A 21,887-nucleotide genomic window follows, 5' to 3' on the forward strand; every position below is an offset into this window, starting at 1 on the left:
GCAGGCGTCCAGGGGCCGCAGCCACCCCGTGCCGCGTGGGGCCTGGAGCCCGACGCCTCCGTGCCGCCATCCCGAGCGGCCGTCTGCGTGCACGGGGCCCTGCCCCGGGGCCTCCCGCCCGCCTACCTTGGAGCCCGCTATGAGGGCGATGCCGATGGAGAGCTTGCGCTTCATGCCCCCACTCAGGAACCGGCTCAGGGAGTCCTGCTTGTCCTCCAGACCGAGGACGTGCAGCATCCGCTGGACTTCTTCAGGGCACTTCTGACGGGACAAGCCCTTCAGCTGCAACAGCGGGGGACGGAGAGGTCCGGCAGGGGCTCCCGCTGGGAGGCTGGCCCGTCCAGTCCTCGAGGAGCCTGGCCTCGGTGTCATCCCCTTCTCTCTGTGAGCCACACCTGGTGCCCTGATGTCCCTCCCTGCCTCCCACTGCAGATCTGCAAAGGCTGCTCAGAGTGCGTTCTGTTTGCTGGGGGGCTGAGGGCTCACGCCCTGGGGCGCAAGCACACAGGCCATGGAACCAGCACGCGACCTGAGTCCACTGAGACGCCGGCTCACCTGTGCATAGAAATACAGGTGTTCTGCAACGGTCAGGTTGTCAAACAGCACATCGTGCTGTGGGCAGAGGCCCAGGCTCTTGCGGATCTGAACCATGTCTTGTGAAATCTCATACCCGTTGATATACGCCCGTCCGCTCGTTGGGGGAAAGAGACCTAGGGCCAAGCAGAGGACCCAGAGGTGTGAGTTCAGCACTGACACCCTCTGCTCGGCATGAGGGTGGCCCGGGTCCTGTTCACGTGGCTTTGCTTCATTCTAACGAGCACCCAGGCCGTGAGTTTGCGGGCAAGCCTGCTCCCGCCTCAGTGGGTGAGCGGGCCTGTGGCAGGGCTGCCAGAGCACAGGCCACGGTCCCTTACCTGTGAGCATGGAGAGGGTGGTAGTCTTCCCTGCGCCGTTGTGGCCCAGTAGCACCGTGATCTGCCCCTCATACAAGTTCAGGTTCAAATCTCTGACTGCCGCCTTGCCCTTGTTCCCCACTCTGAACACCTGCAGCAAAGGCAGAGGGCGCCCTGAACTGCAGGCCCCACCCCCGACTGCTTCCAGCATGCCCTCCGGAATGCCCACCCAGAGGGTCTTGGGAGCCCATGCCCAGCACCACCAGTCAGTGCAAAGGTGGGAAGTTTCGGGCAGAGGCTGACTGGAGGCCATGATGCTCCCCACCGCTCCCCCCACCCTCACCGGGCAGGTCCCCGATATCTGTCCCCGTGCAGTGAGCACAGCAAGTGTTTGCTGCAAAGCTGATGGTAGGTTAAGTCCAGGTGGTGCTGACTCAAGCCTGGGGAGGAGCCTGGGGAGTGGTTGGGGCACAGAGAGCTGGTCAGAAGGCAGCCATGGGGGTCCCGGTCTGGGGGACGGTTACTGGCTTGGAGAGAGCCCTGGGGAAGGTGGCAGGTGTCACGCCCTGTGGCTCACAAGGTCCCCACACCCGCCCAGCCCATGGGGTGTGGCACCTTGGTCACATGCTTGATCTTGATCCCGGCCACCAGGTCCTCCGGCTCAGCCTCAAAGTACTCCGTTCTGAGCGCTTTCTCTGGGTCATCATCTTCCTCTTCTTTTCCCAAAACCGTCCGTGGGTGCCCACACCAGTACGAGGGCTAGGATGGAAATCAGACGGGTCTCAAATAACTGACCCGCGTCGGTTCATTTTGTGTGTGATGAACGGCAACATGTTTACCGACACGCTGAATACACACAGCACACAGCCCTCCGCCCGGGGGAACGTGTCTCCTCCCTCCTCTATCCTGGGGAGGCTCAGAGCCCCTTCCTGGCCTGCCGTCTGGGCACTTGGTCCCTGGCAGGCTTACCCAGAGTGCACACAACATAGTCCAGAGAAGTAAAACAAAACTTACAAATGTGTACATGTAAAAACCTAAAAGTATATTTATAAACAGATCCACACGTTTATATTTAAGATAGCTAAATCAGGTTAAAAAAAAAACAAGTTTCAGGCATTTTTCCAGCATGATCCCCTTTCTATAAACACAAGCATGTGTACGTGATATGCATGTGCATAGAAAAACAGTCCAAAGGGCTACACAGCACGGGGTCAGCCTGGTTCATCTCTGGGGGTGGGATCCTGCAGACCCTGGAGTGCAGGGCTCATCTCGGCCAGTGGAGGGTCTCAGGGCCTTGGGGACACACGCCTCACTGACCGCACACGGGGCAGGGTTGCGTGCCAGGGACTGGAGGGGCCCGGGGTGTGTGTGGAGGGCACCTCTACCCCCACGCAGGCGGCCAGCATGCAGAACTCACCATGACGAAGAAGTACCAGGGCTGGGGCACGCCGAACTGCCCTGGGAGCACGGCCTCCACGTACCAGGTCACCAGGCCGTACAGGACAGAGTCCAGCAGCAGCATGCCTAGCACTTGCCCGAAGGAGAAGTCATCATCCACATTGACAGGACTCAGGAGGTCTCGCCACTGGACACCCACACCTGGAAGACAGAGCATGACCTCCATGCTCATCCATGTGTGTCCACGTACATGGTACGTGTATGCACACGCACCATCCGCAGGTGCACACGCGCAAATACACAGACACATGTGTATGATTCAGGGAAGGCCCACATGAATAGTGTATGTTTAGTACAAGTCTTTTCAAAAAATAGAAGCACTCGAGACATGTATAAAGCTCGACTGTGGTGCCCACAGGTCTTGCCTTCCATCTGGTTTGAAACATTGCAGCACAAACGGTGCCTGCAGCCTCCGCATGGCCAGCTACCTTCTGTCGGCTCCAAGTGGCTGTGCTCTGCTTTTGGTCACTTTCAAGCAACCAGAAGTTTGTTTTAAGTAAAATCGGCGTAGAACTTTGAAAACCAAGAGTTGCCCTACAGTTAGGTTCTTCTTGGTTAATGGCTTTTAAGAAAGTATTTGAACCCCGGAAGGGGCAATGCACTGAAAAAGTCTACATTTACCACACATAGTTAAACACAGAAACACAGACGTTTAAAGGCTGAAGTGCGAGAAGACACTGCCACAGAAGAAAACAACTCTAATGAAAGCTAAGGCCACACGGATGATCCATGGCCTCCCACCTGCCACAGACCCACGCTAGAAAACCACAACAGCCAGGACCATGAGACACGAGACCACAAGACCACGTAAGCCCGAGACAGAGACACTGGGCAGCACAGGGTCCAGCGCCCGCAGACGCGCAGTTCTGTCCCCAGACGGGACAGGCCAGCATAATGCCGCAGCCATGCAGAAGCTCACGCTCACCCTCCTGCCTCCCCTTGGTGGCGACAGCCCCCTCCGCCCCTCCAAGGTCCTCCCAGGAGGACACCCCCCAGCAGGTGGGCTTTAAGGGTAAATGGGGGCCTCTCCCACTTTCAGAGGAGCAGGCTGGACCCCACCCTTGAAACCCGAGCAGGCAGCTCCTGTGCCCAAAGACGTGTTTTATTCAACCCCTGTGATGTTTACAGGAAAATCACAAAAACAGTTCTGGCCTGTGACTTGTTTCTCCCTCATCCCCACTCACTGCGCAGGGAGGCGCCCGTTCCGCCACCTGACCAAGAGCTGGAGGCTGGTCACCACCCACAGACTCTGAGGCCAGGGCCTCACTATTCTCAGCACCCCAGGTGCAGGCAGAGGCTCAGAGGTCTGCTCTCTCACAGCCCCAGCTGCTCCCGGACAGGAGCTCCAGGTGAGTGGTGGCCATCGCTGCGCTGGGCATGTTAGCGCTCTGTCCTCTGAGCTTCCGGGTCTGGCCCGCCTCCCCCGGGGCTCCTGCCCAGGCGAGAGCCTCCCCACCGCGGAGCACCTGCCGTCCCCTGCCCCACTTGCTGAGCTGTCCTGCTTGGAGCTGGAGCTTCATGCTGGAGGCGGCCCTGAGCACACTCTTTTAGTAACTCAGTCAGCAAGGGCCGCTCATCAGAAGGAAGAGACTCACCTTTTGCTTCAAATTTTCCTATGAGCTGGGCTCCCATCGCCATGGCAACATTGGACAGGAGACAGGAGAGCAGCTTCTGGCTGAGAGTCATCCAGTTGTATCGGGGAGCAACAAAGAAGTACGGGATGTAGGTGAAGAAGTAGAGGAAGCCCCCTATGGCGGCTGCCATGTTGGCTATGGACGGAGAGAAGACAAGTGTGCCGAACGCAGGGGAGAGCACGGGCCACCCACCCTGCCCGGCATCGGCCATTGCGCAGGGACGTGGGCACCAGGCTTGGGGGACCCCAGGCTTGGCCCACAGCCTCTCCTCTTGTCACGGTGCATGCTCTGCAGGGACCGTGACCCCACCTGGGGCCGCACACCCTCCCCATCCTGGGGACCCCCACATGGATGTCCCCAGCCCTCTCCTGCAGACTTCACCCTGACGTTGCACAGTGGACACAGCCCAGCCCAGTCCTGCTTCTCACCTGGTCCGTCCCCCGTCATTCACTCATCTGTTCTACAGACAGGCCCTATGCCGGGCACCGGGGAGCCTGCCACAACCACACACACAAGCCCCTCCCCTCCTGGAGCTTGTAACCCACTGGGGACACAGAGGGTAACGGAGCAGAGCAGAGTGTGCTGGGTGGGGACAGCCCCGTGCAGAGCAGCAAGGCACAGATGGGGACCAGGCGTCCCCTGGGCTGGGGCAGCGATGGTAGCCAGTGGGCCAAGGACAGCTGTGAGGGGAAGGTGGTGCGTGGGAAAAGTGTGATGGGAGAGTCATGGGTAGAATAGTGTGGCTGCAGTCCACGCTGACAGCCCTCAGACGCTCTGGTTGTAAGACCCCTCTATAGTCTTAAAAGTGACTGAGGACATCAGAGAACGCGTGCTCATGTGGGTCATGGACGCACGTATACACCTACCAGTTCTTGCGGGATCGCGAATTAGTACTAAGAAAATTTAAAGATTTTTCAGAACGGTAACAAACCCACTATAACTGAACATAAGTATTTTCATGAAAGTCAGCTGTATTTCCCACAATTGAGCGAGGAAAGTGGCATTGTGTTCCATATCTGCAAGCCTCTGTAGCGTCCAACTTAAGGGATTACGGCTGTTCTGCGGTCACCCTGTCGTACTACACTGTTGGGGACGAAGCCCCCGAAGAGAACCAGCTTCACACAGGCTGGCAGCTGGACAAGGGAGGGTATGTGGACAGCCTTCTCAGATACTCACGGCTCTTCTTCCTAGATACAGAGTCACTCAAGTACCACTCCATAGCCACTCGTCTCAAAGGTCGGGTGCTACATGGACCCAGACTGACTGATGAGCCTCTCATGCTCGGTTATGTGAGAATCTGCTGGTCTGCCTTGCACTTTGGAGGGGTTATTCCTCGGGCATGATTTCGTAATGTGATGTGTTGGTTGTGCAGAACATACTGTTTGTTGAGCTATGCAGATCTTCAAAGTGTGGACATGTTTTATTGTTTTATTGTACAACATACAGAAAAATCACATTGGCTGATTAATGATCGCCAGTCTCCTAAGACGCTAAGTGCCGGACACCGTCAAGCTCTGGGTGTCAGATTCAAGTTCATAAAATCCTATTTTTCGCTTGAAAGCTGTCAGATGCTGTCAGTTGTTCTTAAAAGACACCGCAAATTTGAGAAAAATGCCTGCCAAACACCCAGGTGACCTGAGTAATTATAGTCTGGGGGTGGTTCTTTTGAGCAAAAATGTTGTTCCAGGAAGGAAGGAAGGAAGGAAGGGGCTCGTTTAGTTGACAACTCAGGCCACTGCCCACAAGCTTTTCCTCAAGACAGTCATCACCCTTGAGTATGCAACAAGCACTTTATGCGAACATCCCATTTCATCCCATGGAATGTTTAAAAAGTATACTTAAGAGTCAAGGTTTAATAAAATTAATAAATTTTGCCCCTCATCAAGGAGACTTCTGAGTGAAATCAACACTTTTTGTTTGTCGTTTGCTTACTGGAGCATGTGCGGAGATGGCGCCCAGTACAGCTTGGGGCCTGTCCTGACTGGCACTCAGAGCCCATGGTTTTACCTTCCTTTGCTTCTTTGCCTGTCAGCGCACACATCAACATGGTAGGAAAAGGCAAACGACATCTGGGTATTCTCATAAAAATAGTTCTGACTTTGTGAATCCCCCTAAGGACCTCGCAGGTCCCCAGGAGTCTGTGGACTGCACTTTGAAAACCTCTGACCTGGCGGAGGCAAGAGTGTTTGAAGGCGGTGTGGCCAGCCTAGAGCAAAGGGGCTGGGCAGGGCCTTGCAGCCTTGGCAAAACCTTTGGCTTTCCCTCTGAGTGAGGCTGACGGTCACAGGAAGGATTGAGTGGAAGAGTGCCAGGCTCTGGAGGCTCACACTACTGGCCGTGTCCAGAGCTGAAGGGTGGCCAGGGCAGAAGCAGGAAGACAGCTCAAGGCCACCTCCGTGAACCCGGCTGATGGGTGGGGCAGTGGAGGCAGCGGGGACAGGGACATGAGCTGCCATTCTGCTCGGATGTGGTGCAGAACTTGAGAGAGAGAAGGATGTCAGGGATGATTCCCAAGGTGTTTTGGTGAGTGGCAGGAAGGACAGGGTGCTCCCAGCAGAGACAGGGAACGGGCTTCTGAGGACAAGGTCAGGAGGTGGTGATGGACATGCTCGGGTGGAGATGCATGCTGAGCATCTCAGGGAAGTTGTGTGTGAGTCTGAATGTCAGGAGAGAAGCCTCAGCTGGAGCTCAAAATCTGGGGATGAGCCACATGTCCAGGGAGTCCTCCGAGGGAAGGCGTGTGATAGGAAACACGGGACTTCAGGATCAGGGAGTCGTGGACATAGGAGCACGTGAAGAAGTACTTCCTTCTAAAAAAAGGGGGGGGATGTTTTCCCATAAAAATGGATGAGGAAAGAAGAGTAAGTGGATGTGTACAAGAATCAGCTGAATACTTGACAAAAGAGAAATAGGGTAGGAGAAATGAAGTCTTGGTAGATTCTAGAACATTGTAGAACATACACAAAAAGACAACCAGGGAACTGGAAGACAACCGTGAGGAGGTCACACAGACTCAGCACTAAGATTTCCGTAAATATGAAAAAGAAGCTGAGAGACACAAGGAACACCACCTTACGCCCACCAGGATGGCTACTACCCAAACACTGACCCAAACCAGAACGTGAGGAACGTGGGTGAGGATGTGGAGCCCCGAGCACTCTGGGCAGGAATGGAAAGTGGTGGCGTTGCTGTGGGAAACAGCCTGGCAGCTCCTCAAATGATAGGCACAGAACCAGAGCATGGCCCAGCAATTCCACTTCTGGGTACAAGGATGTGCTTGCACGCTCAAGTTCACAGCAGCACGACTCACAGGCGCTGAAATGTGGAAGCAGCCCATGTGTGCATGGACGGGTGGGTGGACGAGCAGAATATGCCCCATCCACACAGCAGAATATCACGCAGGCTTAGAACACCCACTAGGATTGGGATGAACCCCGAGGGCAGTGGGCTCAGCGAGATAAGCTAGCCACAAAGGGATGTACGCTGTGTGATTCCACTCATGTGGGCTACTTAGCGTGGCCACAGCCCCAGAGACAGACAGTGGACAGTGGGTACGAGGGCCGGGGAGGGATGGCCAGTTGGTGCATAGGGGGGCAGAGCTTCAGTGTGGGAAGACGGAAGAGTTCTGGAGTGGGGGTGGGGACGGTCACACCACCGTGTGCATGGGCTTGCTGACACCTGACTGTGCTCAGGAATGGCGACGATGGCCAAGTGTCAGGTGTACTCTGCCGCAACGGAAAAAGAAGACACAGGACAAAGCGAGAGTCCCCAGCAGAGGTCTAGCAGAAGACAGTGCCAGAGATTGTGGAACGCAAACCTGGTGAACGTGAGAGCAAAATCATGTAGGACTGAAAGAAGACATGAGTCCTCAGACCACATTGCTGCTAAAAAAGAAAAACCACACCTCTGATGGGGGCTGCACGCACCTGTGGCTAGAGTGTCCAAGCCCCGCGGGGACACACCTGCTCAGGGGGACACGCCTGCTCAGGGGGACACGCCCACTGTAGGGACACACCCACCGCGGGGGACAAGCCCCGCCCCACGAGACACACCCATCGACGGGGACAAGCCAGCCCACTCTGAGGGACACGCCCACCACGGGGGACACACCCGCCCGCGGGACACGCCCACCCGCAGAAACACGCCCACTCGCAGAGACACGCCCACTTGCAGGGACACTCCCGCCTGCAGGGACACGCCCACCGCGGGGACACATCCACCAGCAGAGACACGCCCGCCCACGGGGACACGCCCACTCGCAGAGACACGCCCGCCCACGGGGACATGCCCACGGGACCCCCCCACCACCACCCGCAGGGACACACCCACCCTCGGGCAGCCTTCCCTGAGGCGGGGATACTATGCAGGTGGGAAAGCGACACTAGGACGGCTCTGCTGCACACACAGGGGAAGGGAACTCTGGGAGAGGAACGACTCAGGCGTGCGCCACCCCGAGGATCGAGTCCAAAGGCCGGTGCAGAACACAGCCCCCTCCAGCTTGTGGGCAACTTGGACACCCAGAAGGGACCTGCCAGGTTTCCTGAGCCGGGGTGGCTGGGGCACCCATGGTCCTGGGGGCGGGCCGGCTCACCTTTGCTGAAGAAGGTGCTGACCATGAAGCTGAAAGAGACGGATGAGGTGGCAAAGCACAGCAGGAAGACCAGCACCAGTGAGGGGTCGCTGTGAGTGAGCACAGCCACATCCTTCTTCACCTGCGCGGGCGTCCCGGTGGTCACACGGGCGGGGCAGGCCACGGCGGGGGAGGTGGGGACAAAACCAGGAAGACCTTAAAGGTTCCCCCCTCAAACGAAGCTGGTGAGGGTGGGGGAGGGGCCAACTCGCCCCGAAGCCCTGGGCCGTGGCTGGGGTTGCCCCGGGGTGCTGCGGTGCCTCTGGCTCTCCGGTCCCTTCTGCCTGCACGCTCTCCACAAGGCCACACTCACCTTGACGCAGAACAGCAGGGTCACGCAGGAGACCGCCACGAGGAGGAAGAAGAAGAAGAGGAGGAACCAGGCGCTCCAGTGCAGCCAGCTGCTGAGCCCCATCATGCGCATGTACTCCTGGGAAGAAAGCCCCACACATGCGCTCTGACACACCCGCTGCCTTGGCCCAGAGCCTGTACATCTGTGCGGATGCGCGGTGTCGCCCACGGGCCAAGAGGGGACAGCAGCGGGACGCCGGGGACACACGCTCAGCATGCGCCAGGCAAAAGACATGGTTCACCTGTGCCGTCCTCCCCTGCCCTCCTCCTCCATCTCCCTGGTCTTAGGTGCTGCCCCCCTGGGATGCCCTCCCTGCTTCTGGCGGGATCAGCTCACCTTGCCCCTCACCCAGCATGCCCCCGCCCTCCACTTAGATTCAACAATCATTCAACATTCTGCCATGTTGGTTTTATCCATGAATCTGTGGGCATAAACATTTGCTTCTGAGCCATTTCACATCTGCTGTTAACCCCTTCCACGTCACACCACTGCACGGCCGTCCTGTCCGGTGCCCACGCAGACAGCACCCCATCCCCTCTCCTGGCCCCCAGCGTCCACGTCACACCATTGTACTGCTATCTCGTGCCCATGCAGACAGCACCCAATCCCCTCTCCCGGCCCCCAGCGTCCACGTCACACCATTGCACCGCCATCCCGTCCTGCACCCACGCAGACAGCACCCCGTCCCCTCTCCTGGCCCCCAGCGTCCACGTCACACCATTGCACTGCTATCCCACGCCCATGCAGACAGCACCCCGTCCCCTCTCCTGGCCCCCAGTGTCCACATCACCCCATTGCAGCACCGTCCTGTCCTGCACCCACGCAGACAGCCCCCGTCCCCTCTCCCGGCCCCCAGCGTCCACATCACACCATTGCACCGCCGGCCCATCCCGCACCCACGCAGACAGCACCCCGGCCCCTCTCCCGGCCCCCTGCTTACAAGCCCTCCTGATCACAGATGTGGCACCTTTGAGAATATGCTAAGTGTCACAGCTGCTGCCGAAGGAAGAACTTCAAATAAAGTCTGGGTAATTTCAACAGCGTCACTGGCATGAGTTTATGGGTGACGCAATTGCGCAGCTGTACCTGATTAAGGCAAGGACACCTTCCATACTCCTTACCCCCGTCCCACTGCACCTGGTGGTGCAGACCTACAGCTGTGCCTGACCCATGCAGAGTGAACGGGCCTTCTGCACGGCCACGAACCGAAACGTTTGGCCTCTCTGGGGTGGCTCTGTTCAGCAGGAATTGGATGTGAGTAGGTATATAATTTAGAGTTTTCTAGTGGCCACAGCAAAAAAGTTAACAGGAACCTGTGAAATTAGTTTACCGCTGTGTTCTGCTTGACCTAGCACATCCAAACCATGGTCTTTTCAACATGTCAGGGCTCAGTGCACTGCACACAACATGTGGTGCTTTATCAGGGTTTTAAGACCTGGATGCACCGGGCTTGATTTCACAGAAGCCCTGGGATCTCCGGCGCCACGGTGGGCGTTCCACCCCACATCTGGCTGCTCGTGTGGCTCAGCGCCCCACCCGCGGCCTCCCCCTCCCCCCCCCCCCCCCCGGCGGCATGGCGCCTGCACCCAACCCGCTGAGACAGTCAGAAGCCACACAGAGCATGGCTACCTTCAGCTTCCTCTCCTTCTCCTGCACGACGGCCCGGATGATGGTGAGCGAGGTGTAGGTGAAGCTCAGCATGAGCAGCAGGGGGAGCTGGTACTGGATGGCGACCAGGAAGGGGTCCGAAATAAAAGGGGGGTAAGGGAACCTCTTCGCGATCACGGTGAGCTTCTCAAACAGCTGACGTGTGGAGGCGTTGGCGTGGTACTGCATGATGGCCCTGTCCACTGCGTGCTGCACAGCCAGGAAGCCTTCGCGGATGTACCCTGAGCACGGAGCAGTGGGAAAAGCCACGTCACGGGTGCTGCTCGTTCACTCAGCCACATGCCCTGAGCCGTACTGGGGTCTCCCTGGTGGACAGGGCCAAGGAGCGATGCCACCTAATGCCCCTAGGAGTCCCCATCCTCATCTCCGACACAAGACCCCTTCCCGCAGCCCCAAGGCCAGCCAGGTGGCACCGGTCTAACCCTCTCTTCCGCCCCCCTTGTCCACTTTGGAGGACCCCGCTGACTATGTCGGGCCCCCCAGGATAATCAACAGTAATCCTGCCATCTTGAGGCCCGCTGAGTAGCAGCCTTACTTCCATCCACCCGAGCTAGCACCTGCAAGACAGGCAGGTATCACAGTCCAAAGGCCACTGCTCAGAACTTCGAGTGCTTTCTGCTCTCTCTGCTGGCCCTCTCTGACCGCCCGCCACATGCTCTGTCATAAAAGTCTGCTGGCGAGGCGGGAGGAGGAGTGACAGACCCAGGGCGAGGGATTCCAGTGCAGAGCCTGGCCTGCGTGTTAGCCACTGTGGTGTGGCTGCTCCCGGCCCTGAGGGGTCAACCTGTCGTCAACCACTCCCCCTGCCGAAAGGTCTGTGACCAGAAACAAAGCCACGGTGAACACCTTCAGCATGTGGATCTTCTCCTTCCTTCTGATTCTTCCAGGGGCTGAACTCCCTTTGGGGACCCCGTGGGTCTGAGGTGTGGACACGGGGCTGGGGGAGCATGCCGAGCTTGTGCTATGTGCCTGGTCTGCGTCCCTGCCATGGCTTGGGGGCCTTCGTGTGCTCGCACCTGGCGTGGACTATTGAGTCCTCAACATAAAAAGACGTGGACCCTTGTCATTGGCTGGAATGCTTTCCCTAGGCTCCTGCTTGCTTTTCCTTCTCAGGCAAATTTTGAATTTATACCTAGTGAAATATGCTTCCAAACTTAGGAAACTGTACCCAAAAACAGGAGGACAGTCTCTCCGGTTGCTGGCCTCAGGCACCAGCCATGGTCTCTAAACACGGGCTGCTGCCTCCCTTCCTTCTGCCCGCCTGCCTGGCCGCCTGGCGCTTCGTTTTGGTACATTACTAGTTCTTTCCACCAAAACCTGGACACGCTCTGTCTCCTGCAGATGGTGGAACCCTCTGTTCTACGCAACACCCTGCCGCTGCCCAGGACCCATGGAGTGGGCTACTACTCCTTGCTCACCCCCAGCTCCGTTCCAGGAGGGCAGCCGTGCTTCGGGGGAGACGCACATGCTGCGTGCCTGCCCAGGCCACACGGGACAGACCAACACACACACTGAGGGGGCACAACCAGCCAAGAGCCGGCTTCAGCAAGCACCCCACTCGTACAGTCAGACCCCGGACAATTGCTCCAGGACCACAGAGCTCCCGAAGCCCACACAACCGTGCATAGCAAAGGCCACGGAGGGAAAGGAAGCGTGAGGCCAAGCCCACAGACGTGATGCCAATAGCAGCCCCTTTAAGACTGAGACACAGAAGTTTCCTTCAGGAGCACGCGTCCTCGGAGAAGTGGGGACAGCGCCTCTAAGGATGTGGGAGTGTCTTAACCCATCAGAGCCAGCTTTCCTGGACGCTTCCTTCCCTCTAGGCGGCAGAAGACTGAACAGCCCTAAAGGAGTATTTCTGCTGAGGGACATGAGGTGGGGCCCCTGTGACCGTCCCGTCAGCAGCCCTGGGAGGGATCGCGGCTGCGGCTTCTCACCAGGTTCTCCGCCGTCGGGGGACGCGGGCTCCCTTGGTCCTGGGTTTGGGAAAAGTGGGAAGAGCGAAGTGGTGTGCCATCCCTCCGTCTCTTTCAGGAAAAAGGAGCCTGTTTGGGTCCACATGTAGTTTCTTCGTGTGTAGCTGAACCGTAAGTGGTATTTCACCTACGGAACAAAGAGAAAAGCACCCACTCTGAGGGATCCAGACAGAGAAGCAAACATTGTGTCCAATGAGAGAGTTTAGGGGTTCGTTACTGTGAACTCTGCACCCCCGCAACCCCCCCAACACCCACGGGGTCCTGACGCGTCATGGTGAGTAGCCCTGCCCTGGGTGGGGAAGGGAGCCCTGAGGTGCGCCCCCAGGGTGTTCTTGCCAGCCTCCTCTGGGAACTCTGCACCCAAGGTGCCCTGATCATCAGTGAAGGGCCCCCAAAATAATGCTAGAGGAACTGGATCGTTTCCCAGTCTTGATGCCACCAGACAGGAAGACTTCCTTGTGTTTTAAATAACTGAAATTCTAGTGCTGGTGTCCGGAAGTCCCACGTGTCCGCTCCTTTCCCCACTGCCCACTTGACAGCGCACAGGGGACATGTGCGAGGACTAAGGCGTCTGCAGCGGGCCGCTGGCTGCCTTCTTCAGGCTTTCCCGGTGGCGCTGGCCCGACGGGCTAGAGTGGGACCAGGGCGCCCTCGGCGGGGACCCAGCCGGGGTCGCCGGCCCTCCGGTGAAGCCAGGCATGGCCCAGGGGGTGGGCAGAGGGCCTTCACAGGCTGGGCTGGTTGAGGAGGGGGAGGGGCTGCGGGGCGGGGTCCTCACCGCCAGCGGCAGGGGCTCCCCGCTGTGGTTGAAGGTGTGCTCGAACACCAGGGCGGCCAGCACATTTGAGGAGCGGTTGTCGTACCTAATGTAGTCCTCAAAGTCCTTCTCCGAGGGAAAGCCGCGAGCTGTGGGAAAGCCACGAGTTGCGCGAGCGCCTGTTCTACTGGGAAATCGGGCTGCTTCAGGTCATTTTCAGGAAAAGACTGCAAATGTCCAGGTTTCTCTAGGGCTTTGTACCCCTGTCCTCAGAGTCCAGGAGGCTTTCGTGGGGGGTCAGAGAGACTGGCTGCCATGGGGACCAGCAGCACCCTGCCATCAGGGCGGCGGGGTTTCTGGGGAGAGCTGGAGGCGGCCTCCCTGCACGGGGTGGCCTCTGTCTCAGGCGATGTGGGGTGTCATAATGGGAGTGGACACTAATGTCGTGTGTCACATGGTTTCTCTGTCACCAGACCCCACACCACGTAAAGGGCTTCCTGTCATCGCTCCGTGAGGGCCAAGAACCTCCCCCGGAGCATTTGCCACATGGCGTCCACCAGGCCATGGGTGGTGTACGCCAAAGAGGAGGTAGGAAAAGCGGTAACACTTTTTATCCTGGAAGCAAAGAGTGAGGCAAGGGGACAGGTGCGTGTACTGGGCGTGTCCCCAACGGGCTTCCCGATGCCTTTTTCGAGAACCATCCCCCCAAAACCACATCCCAGGAAAGGTGCTGGCAGGGCGCACTCACGGCACACCTTGCCCGTGGAATTCCAGAGCTGTCCCCACCATGAACCGTCGGGAGCGATTCCAGAGCCTGTGCTGCTCCAGGGGTCACCCATGTGGTCCCCATTTTCTAACAAGTGACCCGCCAACAAGGGCAGATGCTGAGTCTGGCCGCTGGCCGGGGTGGCTCACCTGGGCTCATCCCCCATAGCTGGACGGGAGGGGACCCAGAGGACACCTCACCTCTCATGTTGATGACCAGCGTCCTCCGCGCCATCTCTGTGATGGTCTTCACGGCGTTGCTCTGGGACGGGATGTAGGCGAGCTCCCAGGCATCGCCCGGAGGTGGGAAGCTGAAGAACAGGGGCAGCTCTCGGATGGACTGGCCAGGGTAGATGGTGGCATTGGGCACGTTTTCTGACTGGATCTTCAAGCGGAGCCAGATCAGGATCCCAGAGAACAGCAAGGGCAGGAAGAGCTCCAGGACGGTCACCAGGACTTTGCGCTTCTACAAGAGAAAGGGAAGGCACCGGCTGGGGGAGCGCGAGGCCAGCAGGGGTCACGGGGCCCTCCCTCGGGACTCCCCTCCTGGGGCCCGGTGCATGGGGGCACGCACCTACCTGCACAGTGTAGTTCTTCCAGAGCAGGAGCACCAGCTGCCTGAGCACGGCCATCTTCAGGCCGACGGAAGGCCGGGTATGCAGCAGCCGTGGTGCACCTGGGGGCCCCGGGGCGGGAGACCCCCCTCAGACACAAGCCCTCCTCCTGCGTCCCCACGTCCTGTCTGCCACCAGAGAAAGACACCAGCTCTGCTCCGTCTGCTCACGGAGAAAGCACGCTGCTAGGCAGTGGCCGGTCTCCTGCAGAGACACACCCTCAGTGACAGGCTCTATGGCCACGTGCTGCTGGAGGGGCTCTCATCCTGCAGTAGACGCCATGCAGGTGTCCCCTGTGGTTCAGATGAATGTGCTACCTCTCTGCGCATCCCCCCTGCACCCCTCTCCTGCCAACTGGCCACCCTGGCCACGGCCACGGTCACAGAACCAATGAAAGCACACTTGGCTGGCCCAGAGCTGTGGGGCGGGGAGGAAAGGCCCAGGAGGGGGCCCTTGCCAGCCTGGCTGACTGGGGGACAGGACGTGGTAGGCAGACCCGTGGGTGGAACGATGGCCCTCAGGACCAGTTTTTCCTGCTTTAACCATGAGCATTGGTATGTGGCCTCCACGTGACAGTGGTCATTTTCCTCCAGAGAAAATATGCCCCATGTCACGTAGGAGTAACCTGGCACATATGGCCGTGCAGGGCTGTAGAGAGGCTGTCCTACGGGAGACCCAGCAGAAACGAGAGCGGGGATTTCTAAAGGCCTCCCTCCACCTGGGGAAATGCATTTCCCCAGACTTCTAGTGTGAGTGGCAGAGACACGGAGCCCAGCGCACATGAGACACTCACCTGCTGCAGAAGGAGGTGGTCTGAAGGAGCTCAGGAAGACCCCACGACGCCCAGGACACGGCACCACTGTGTTCCGGAAGCTGCGGGCGTGAAGGCCTGGGGGTGGACGGGGCTGCGCCCACCCAGGGTGGGCACGCGGGCGGCAGAGGTGGAGGCCCCCCCACCCCCCCCGAGCACCTGGTTCCTGTCCACACGGCGGTGAAGGCGCAGGGGGAGTGGAGATAGGCCCCTGGTGCTCACGGTCCTGAAAGTGGGGAGAAGCCTGTGTGACGTACGCGGGAAGTTCTGAGCTCAGTGAACTGACTCCCTGCGCGGGCGGGTGGATGCAGCCCCACACAACCTGCCAGGCGGGTTGAGAGAGCACAAGCCCTCAGACAAACGTCCCTTAGTGAATGCCCAGAGGACCCGCCTTGAGAGCTCCTTGGTGTTTTCTCAGAAAGGCCAACTTTACATTTGGCCCCAATCAGTTGAAAGTCATTTCCACTGAAACTCTTCTTAAAATTAAACTCTTGCTTTTTTTGGAAACGATGTGGCTGTCCATATCTGTCAGAGGATAGTTACTCAAAATTCACGCATTTAAGGGTCCTCAGTGAATACTTGTAGAGAACACAACTGCAAGAAGTTATTTACAAATCAACCTAAAATATGCTTTTAATTAACCATGTGGTTAAAATGTGAAGAGATTAAAGCTAAAGTAGCATGAAGTGCTATTAAATGTCAACAAATGATCCAAATTCTTTCAAAATTAACAAGGTGGAAAAAGTGTCATAAAATCAGCTGTGGACAGTTAATAAAAGAATATAAATAATAAAAGAATAAAAAACAATGAGGCCCACGAGGCCCTGTGGTTTATCAAAGGTTTCTAGAAGTGCTTTAGGTCAGATGGGGGATGGCAGTGCCTCTAGCAGGGCCTGCCATCCCCACGATGAGACCTGGCCTGACCAGGGTGAACCTTCTTCCTCTCCCCAGAGGGGAATATAAAAAGGTCACAGTTCAAAGAAGTCTTCTGGTCAGACTTCTGGAGAAGTCTGGCCAGGAAAGGACACATCCCCGTGCTTACTCCTGTCTCTCCGGCTCGAGGAGATGGGGGGACAGAAAGACAGACTGACCACGTTCCCACAGTCCCTACAAGGCTGAGAGCAGCACCCGTGCACTGACCTGGGTCCTGGGAGAGGCTCCTGGCCGTGGTCTCCCTCTGGGGTTACAGCAGGACTGGCTGGGAGGAGGCAGCTCTGTGACCAGGGCTCTGGGGTGGGGCCTGCAGGCCTCTTGAGTGCAGCGTGGTGACGGACGCCTCACGGGACATCAGGAGGGGCCCAGGACTTGCTGGCATGACTCTACCAGGACCTCTGGGCAAAAGGAGGGCGCTAGAGCATAATTTGGAAAATAACCAAAAAGCACCTCTCACCAAGTTAGAAAGAGACCAAAACAGATCGCAAGCGTGTTACTTAAAACAGAGCAGATCCAATAACAAAGAAATATGGATGCAGGGAAACAGATACTGCAAGGGTGAGTCTTTGTTCCCTCCTGATGCGTGGAAATAGAAGGAGCTTTCACATTAGACACGCTCACCTAGGCCTTGCTTCTGCGATCACCACCTCTTACCGACGAAGAAAGGAGGAGGAAGGACCCAGTCCTGTTCACACAGCAAGAAAGCTGTGAGCCAGGTCTATGAAAAGTAGTAAAATCTTTATAAAATTGTATGCATTGCTCCCACAATGCACCCTTGGAAAACAAACAGAGAAACTATCCCCTGAGCCCCGCTACCTTCGTGGGTATTTATTGGCCTCCCTCCAGTACCCGGCCGGCTGCCTTGTGCATGCCAGGCCGCATCCCAAGTCCTACCGAACGCCTTACTTGTATCTGTTCTGTTTGAGCAGAAAGGAATTTAAAGGAGATTCCCAGAATTACAAAATCTGGACAACTTTCTGGTTATGAAAGCAAATGTACATGAGGAAAGGAAGTTAAATGTTCCTCAAAACACTCGACACTGAGGCACAGAGTCCCCAGAAGAGGTTATGCAGAGCCAGCCCCACGCCTTCTACTCTAAGGTAAACATTCAGGTGGGGGCCACTTGCGAAGCCGCCTCCGCCCCACAAGAGTGGCTGAGAACTTCCCCTCCAGGGCTCACTTCGCTCCTCTAGGGACAGAGCCAGGAAGGGAAGGGAGAGCTTTTTTTTTTTTCCCCTACTAAAAGGCTTGTTTGCTCACTGTTAAAATATTAAACGTTACACAAAGTGTTGAGTGTTTCGGTGTTTGCTTTTTAGGTGAGTGATTGAACTGGTCCAGAGTGAGTGCATCCTGTGGCCTGTGGCCTGCTGGTTTTGGGGAGCTCTTGTGATGACACACAGGATTCCTCTCCCGAGGGCTTTTCCAGTAACTTTCATGAGTACGAGAGTTATGGGTTGTGCCAGTTATAAGCCCCCATGGCCACTCGGGTGCATGTTCAGAGCCCAGACACCTCAGCTTCCTCATCTGTGGATTTCTTCATTACAGGCTTGAATCTATCATCCACTGTCCATGTGCCCGTGCAAAATAGGTTATTTCAGCATACATGGAACACAGCAGTGTTAATGCTTCTAGAGAGGTCACTCCTGAGGAAGACTGAAGGCCAGCAAGCAGAAGTGGACAGGGCCCCGGGGCAGGGCACTCACCCTGTTATGTCACGAGTTCCCATCACATCCCGAGCTCAGTGCATCTCCTTCCAGGGAAGCCTGAGTCTGCTCAGGCCTAGAGGACGGCATGGTGAGAAGAAGAGGTCTCCACGAAACTGGGCCTCCACACATCACGCAGAGGGCAGACAAGCACAGCTTTATCCTCTTTCCATGGGTGTGGAATAGAGACAGGGCCTTACTGGTGGCACTGGCCAGGACCGAGGCTGGTGAGGACCCAGCTCAGCTAGGAAAGCATTTCCTTATCGACACGGGGAGTCCACTACAGTGAGTGGTAGTAAAGGTCTATGTGTGTCCACTCCAAATAGGTACTTGATGCTTGTGGGTAGAATCTGCGGTCTTCTATGACACACAAGACAAAAAAGCATTGATTCCTCCCACAAACATCTGCCCAGTGTTTGCTGTGCAAGGGGTGCTGAGGGTGTGGAAGTGGAAATCATAACATTCCCACCCCAAGATGCTCACAGGCCACAAACGCATCTGTGTACTGTAACTGCTGGAGCTGGAGCCAAAGGAGGCATCATGAGATTCTGGAGAGGACTGAAATCAAGTGTGTGTGTGTGTGTGTGTGTGTGTGTGTGTGCGCGCGCGCGCGCGCACGCGCGCCTGACACGGGGGAGGCTCTGGGAAGGCTCCCGGGAGCAGGGGACACCGGAGACTGGTGTCGAGTATCCTGGTAGCTGGGGGGTGGGGTGGAGGGGAAGAGCGTGTGTGGGGAGCAGCCCGTGGTTCCGAGAACCTGGGCGGGGAGCAGCGGGAATGAGCCAGAAAGGGAAGCCGACCAAGGCCTCGGATGCTGTGCCAAGACAGTGTGCCGGGCAGGGGGTATCCACATGGGCAGTAATGCTGATCTCCAGGTGTTTTGTCTGATTGTTTACCCAGCACATGATCTCATCTTTTGGGGTATGTGTATTTTTTTTGAGGGGGGTGCACAGTAAACATGTGAAAAGGTCTATTTCAGTGGATTCTGCGGATGCAAAGTCTAAATAGCAGTCAACACTGTAAAGCACAGGAGGAAAGCAGCAGGTGCATTTAGAGGGTGGTCCCCGCCAGCCAAGCCTACCACCAGCCTCCAGGCAGGGTGTGAGACACCATCTGCTGGACAAAAGGAATGGTGAGAAACTGCACTCACAAGTATTTTTCTTTAAAAATGAGGAGGAAATTGGGGCACCTGGGTGGCTCAGTCGGTTAAACGTCTGCCTTCGGCTCAGGTCATGATCCCAGGGTCCTGGGATCGAGCCCCGCATCAGGCTCCCTGCTCGGTAGGAAGCCTGCTTCTCCCTCTCCCACGCCCCCTGCTTGTGTTCCTTCTCTCGCTGTCTCTCTGTCAAATAAATAAATAAAATCTTAAAAAAAAATAAAATGAAAGTGAGGGGGAAATTGGCTTTACTGATAATTCAGTATGGAAGGACCCTGGCACTCCTGCTGGTCTGTGTGCTGGCAGCCACGTACCCTGACGGGGACGGCGGCCCTTGCCCGCTGGTTTAGTTTAAGCCTTGCACACGTGCTGGACTTCATGTGATGCAGGGTATGACGTTCAGGTGCAATTAAAACACACAAAATCATGGCCGAAGCATTATGATACTTTGTAAGGATTTGGGAAGTGACTGTGAATACCCTTGGTGACAGGAAGGGTTACCGGTCATCTCGGGACTTAGAACTTAAGGAGGAAATACATATTTTCTCTCAAGAAAAGTTCCAAATCTGGAGGCCTTTTTCTTTTTTCTCCATGACAACGGACCGCCTTGTGTCAGCTAGCTCATTTCTCTTAAGCCAACGCACTCAAATCTGTCCCTTCAAGGAAAAGGTGACAATGAGTGAGAGTTGCAGTTTTTCAAAACAACCCGGGCTAGGAATGGAGCATTTATGAAAAGGGATGTGTGGAGCCCAGGGGCAGCGCCATCTACATGCACACGCACACGCTAATAGTATCCGGAGCTAGACGCTCCACCTGCCCCAGCAGCCCCTGAATGCTTACCCACCCCCCACGGCCCCCCCCCCACCGCGGCAAGAGCCCTCGTGGGATTGGTGAGCGGGAGAGAAAGGCAAGCCCTGGGCTCCCAGCACAGTCTACATGGCTTCACGAGGTTCATGGCGTTTACCGGTGACACCACCAGAACCAGGAACCAAAATAAACAGAACCCAGAACCAAACCTTCAGATGAGGACTTAGGGTTCACCAAGACTTTATAAACGGGATGCAGACTTGCTCACATGGCTTTCTTTGAAAAACAGCATATGGGATGGGGCGCCTGGCTGGTGCCGTCGGTGGACCGTGTGACTCGTGATCTTGGGGTTGTGAGTTTGAGCCCCATGATGGGCATGCCGACTACTTAAAAAAATTAAAACATCCACGTTTTTATGATTGATCTAGTAGCACTAATACGCTGCACAAATTTGACCGTGTTCACTTTGCCTCTCATCCCTTTAAAAGGTCTATATTTGTGTGTATTTCTGTGTCCATGATATTCAGGACGGTAGTATAAATAAATGAAATACATGGGGGTGCAAACTTAAATTCTTTTACATGTAGCAGCACGCAAGAAAAAGCTTATGGATGACGTATTTACACAAGTGGCCCTTGCGTGGATGAGGCAGGAACAAACCCACGAGGCTCGGTCATTGTCCAGGAGCCCCAGGAGGCTGGGTTCAAGGCTGTGGTCACTTGCATCGGAGGCCCAGGCAGAGACCTAGTTTGCTGGCCTCGCACTCAACACCACCAACCACCCAGTCCAGAGTTGGGGCAGCCGTCTCCTTGGGATCCTATGGCTCTGAGTTCACAGAAAAGCTCCTGGCAGGGCTTGGTGGGGTGTATTTTTAAGACAGGGGGCGTGGCCCAAGGGAAGCTATGAGGAGAGAGTTCCACAAAATCGGTCTGCCTCCTGCTTTGCTCACCTCTGCTGGAGCCTCGGTCCCACTCATGTCCTGCTAGCCATTCTGCCTCTCTGGGTGTAGGGAATGAGGTAATGAGGCGATTGAGGATCCCCAGGGACAGGTAACCATGGGTCTTCCACAGCAAGCTCATTACTCAGCTCCTGCAAAGGTACCTGTCTGCCTGGTGACTCCAAATCTCTGAGCCATTCAGGGGGATGGGGACTGACACGCTCTACACTTTCCCAAGAGGGTCTGGGCCTACTGGGGTTTTGTCTTCTTGGAATATCATCTCCCTGTCCAATCCCAGCCCCGCTGTGAAGCAGCCATGGACAACCCTGGCCCAGGTATTCTTCATCCTGGCTGCATAATGGAATCTTCTGGGGGTGCTTTAACTCAGAAACTGATATCAGAGGTCCACCCCTAAAGATTCTGGGCTCTGGCCTGGGCAGGGGACCCATCCTGGGGTGATTCTACCATGCAGCCAGGGTTCAGACCTTCTGCTCTTGCTGAAAGCCACCCCTCCACCTCTGGACACCCGCAACAGCTTTTCCAATGTGTCAAATGGTACTTGTCTCATTCTGTCTGATGTCACAGTTACTTGTGAATAAATCATTCTCTTTAGCTCCATCCTAAGGTCCCCAAGAGCAGGGACCACATCCAATTAAACTTTCCATCATGCACAGAGCCTTGCCCATCCTTCTCCCCGAATTCTAGAATGTTTTCTTTCCCCTTCACCAACTCAAGAGCAGACGAATCTACTGTCATCTCAGGAGGCAGGGCTGGAGAAGAGACAGTCAAGTGG

General features: G+C 56.5%; 1 protein-coding gene across 7 annotated transcripts in view; it reads right to left on the reverse strand.

Annotated features, from left to right (window-relative positions):
* Positions 1-16,838, reverse strand: part of ABCA3 (ATP binding cassette subfamily A member 3) — a 33,960-nt gene extending 17,122 nt beyond the window's left edge. For 3 of the 7 annotated variants that reach the window (XR_015766532.1, XM_088017270.1, XM_028111812.2), the window contains exons 1-14: positions 15,541-15,718; positions 14,712-14,951; positions 14,335-14,599; positions 13,390-13,517; positions 12,573-12,738; positions 10,597-10,856; positions 8,929-9,045; positions 8,577-8,697; positions 3,947-4,120; positions 2,311-2,492; positions 1,509-1,652; positions 915-1,044; positions 556-710; positions 127-282 (exon numbers count right to left, since the gene is read on the reverse strand). Coding sequence is in view for 6 of the 7 variants with exons in the window: in XM_088017270.1 (XP_087873396.1) it covers positions 127-282; positions 556-710; positions 915-1,044; positions 1,509-1,652; positions 2,311-2,492; positions 3,947-4,120; positions 8,577-8,697; positions 8,929-9,045; positions 10,597-10,856; positions 12,573-12,738; positions 13,390-13,517; positions 14,335-14,599; positions 14,712-14,765 (2,052 nt within the window). In the remaining variant the exon portion in view is untranslated. Of the gene's footprint in view, positions 1-126; positions 283-555; positions 711-914; positions 1,045-1,508; positions 1,653-2,310; positions 2,493-3,946; positions 4,121-8,576; positions 8,698-8,928; positions 9,046-10,596; positions 10,857-12,572; positions 12,739-13,389; positions 13,518-14,334; positions 14,600-14,711; positions 14,952-15,540; positions 15,785-16,698 lie in introns of those variants that run through there. The other 4 variants (XM_028111815.2, XM_028111814.2, XM_028111813.2 and 1 more) reach the window with 4 other exon arrangements.
* Between the last annotated feature and the right edge of the window lie 5,049 nt (positions 16,839-21,887).

Source organism: Eumetopias jubatus, unplaced genomic scaffold (assembly GCF_037043125.1).
Source record: "Eumetopias jubatus isolate StellerSeaLion01/CBP00866 unplaced genomic scaffold, mEumJub1_p1.0 scaffold_12, whole genome shotgun sequence".
Taxonomy (NCBI): domain Eukaryota; kingdom Metazoa; phylum Chordata; class Mammalia; order Carnivora; family Otariidae; genus Eumetopias; species Eumetopias jubatus.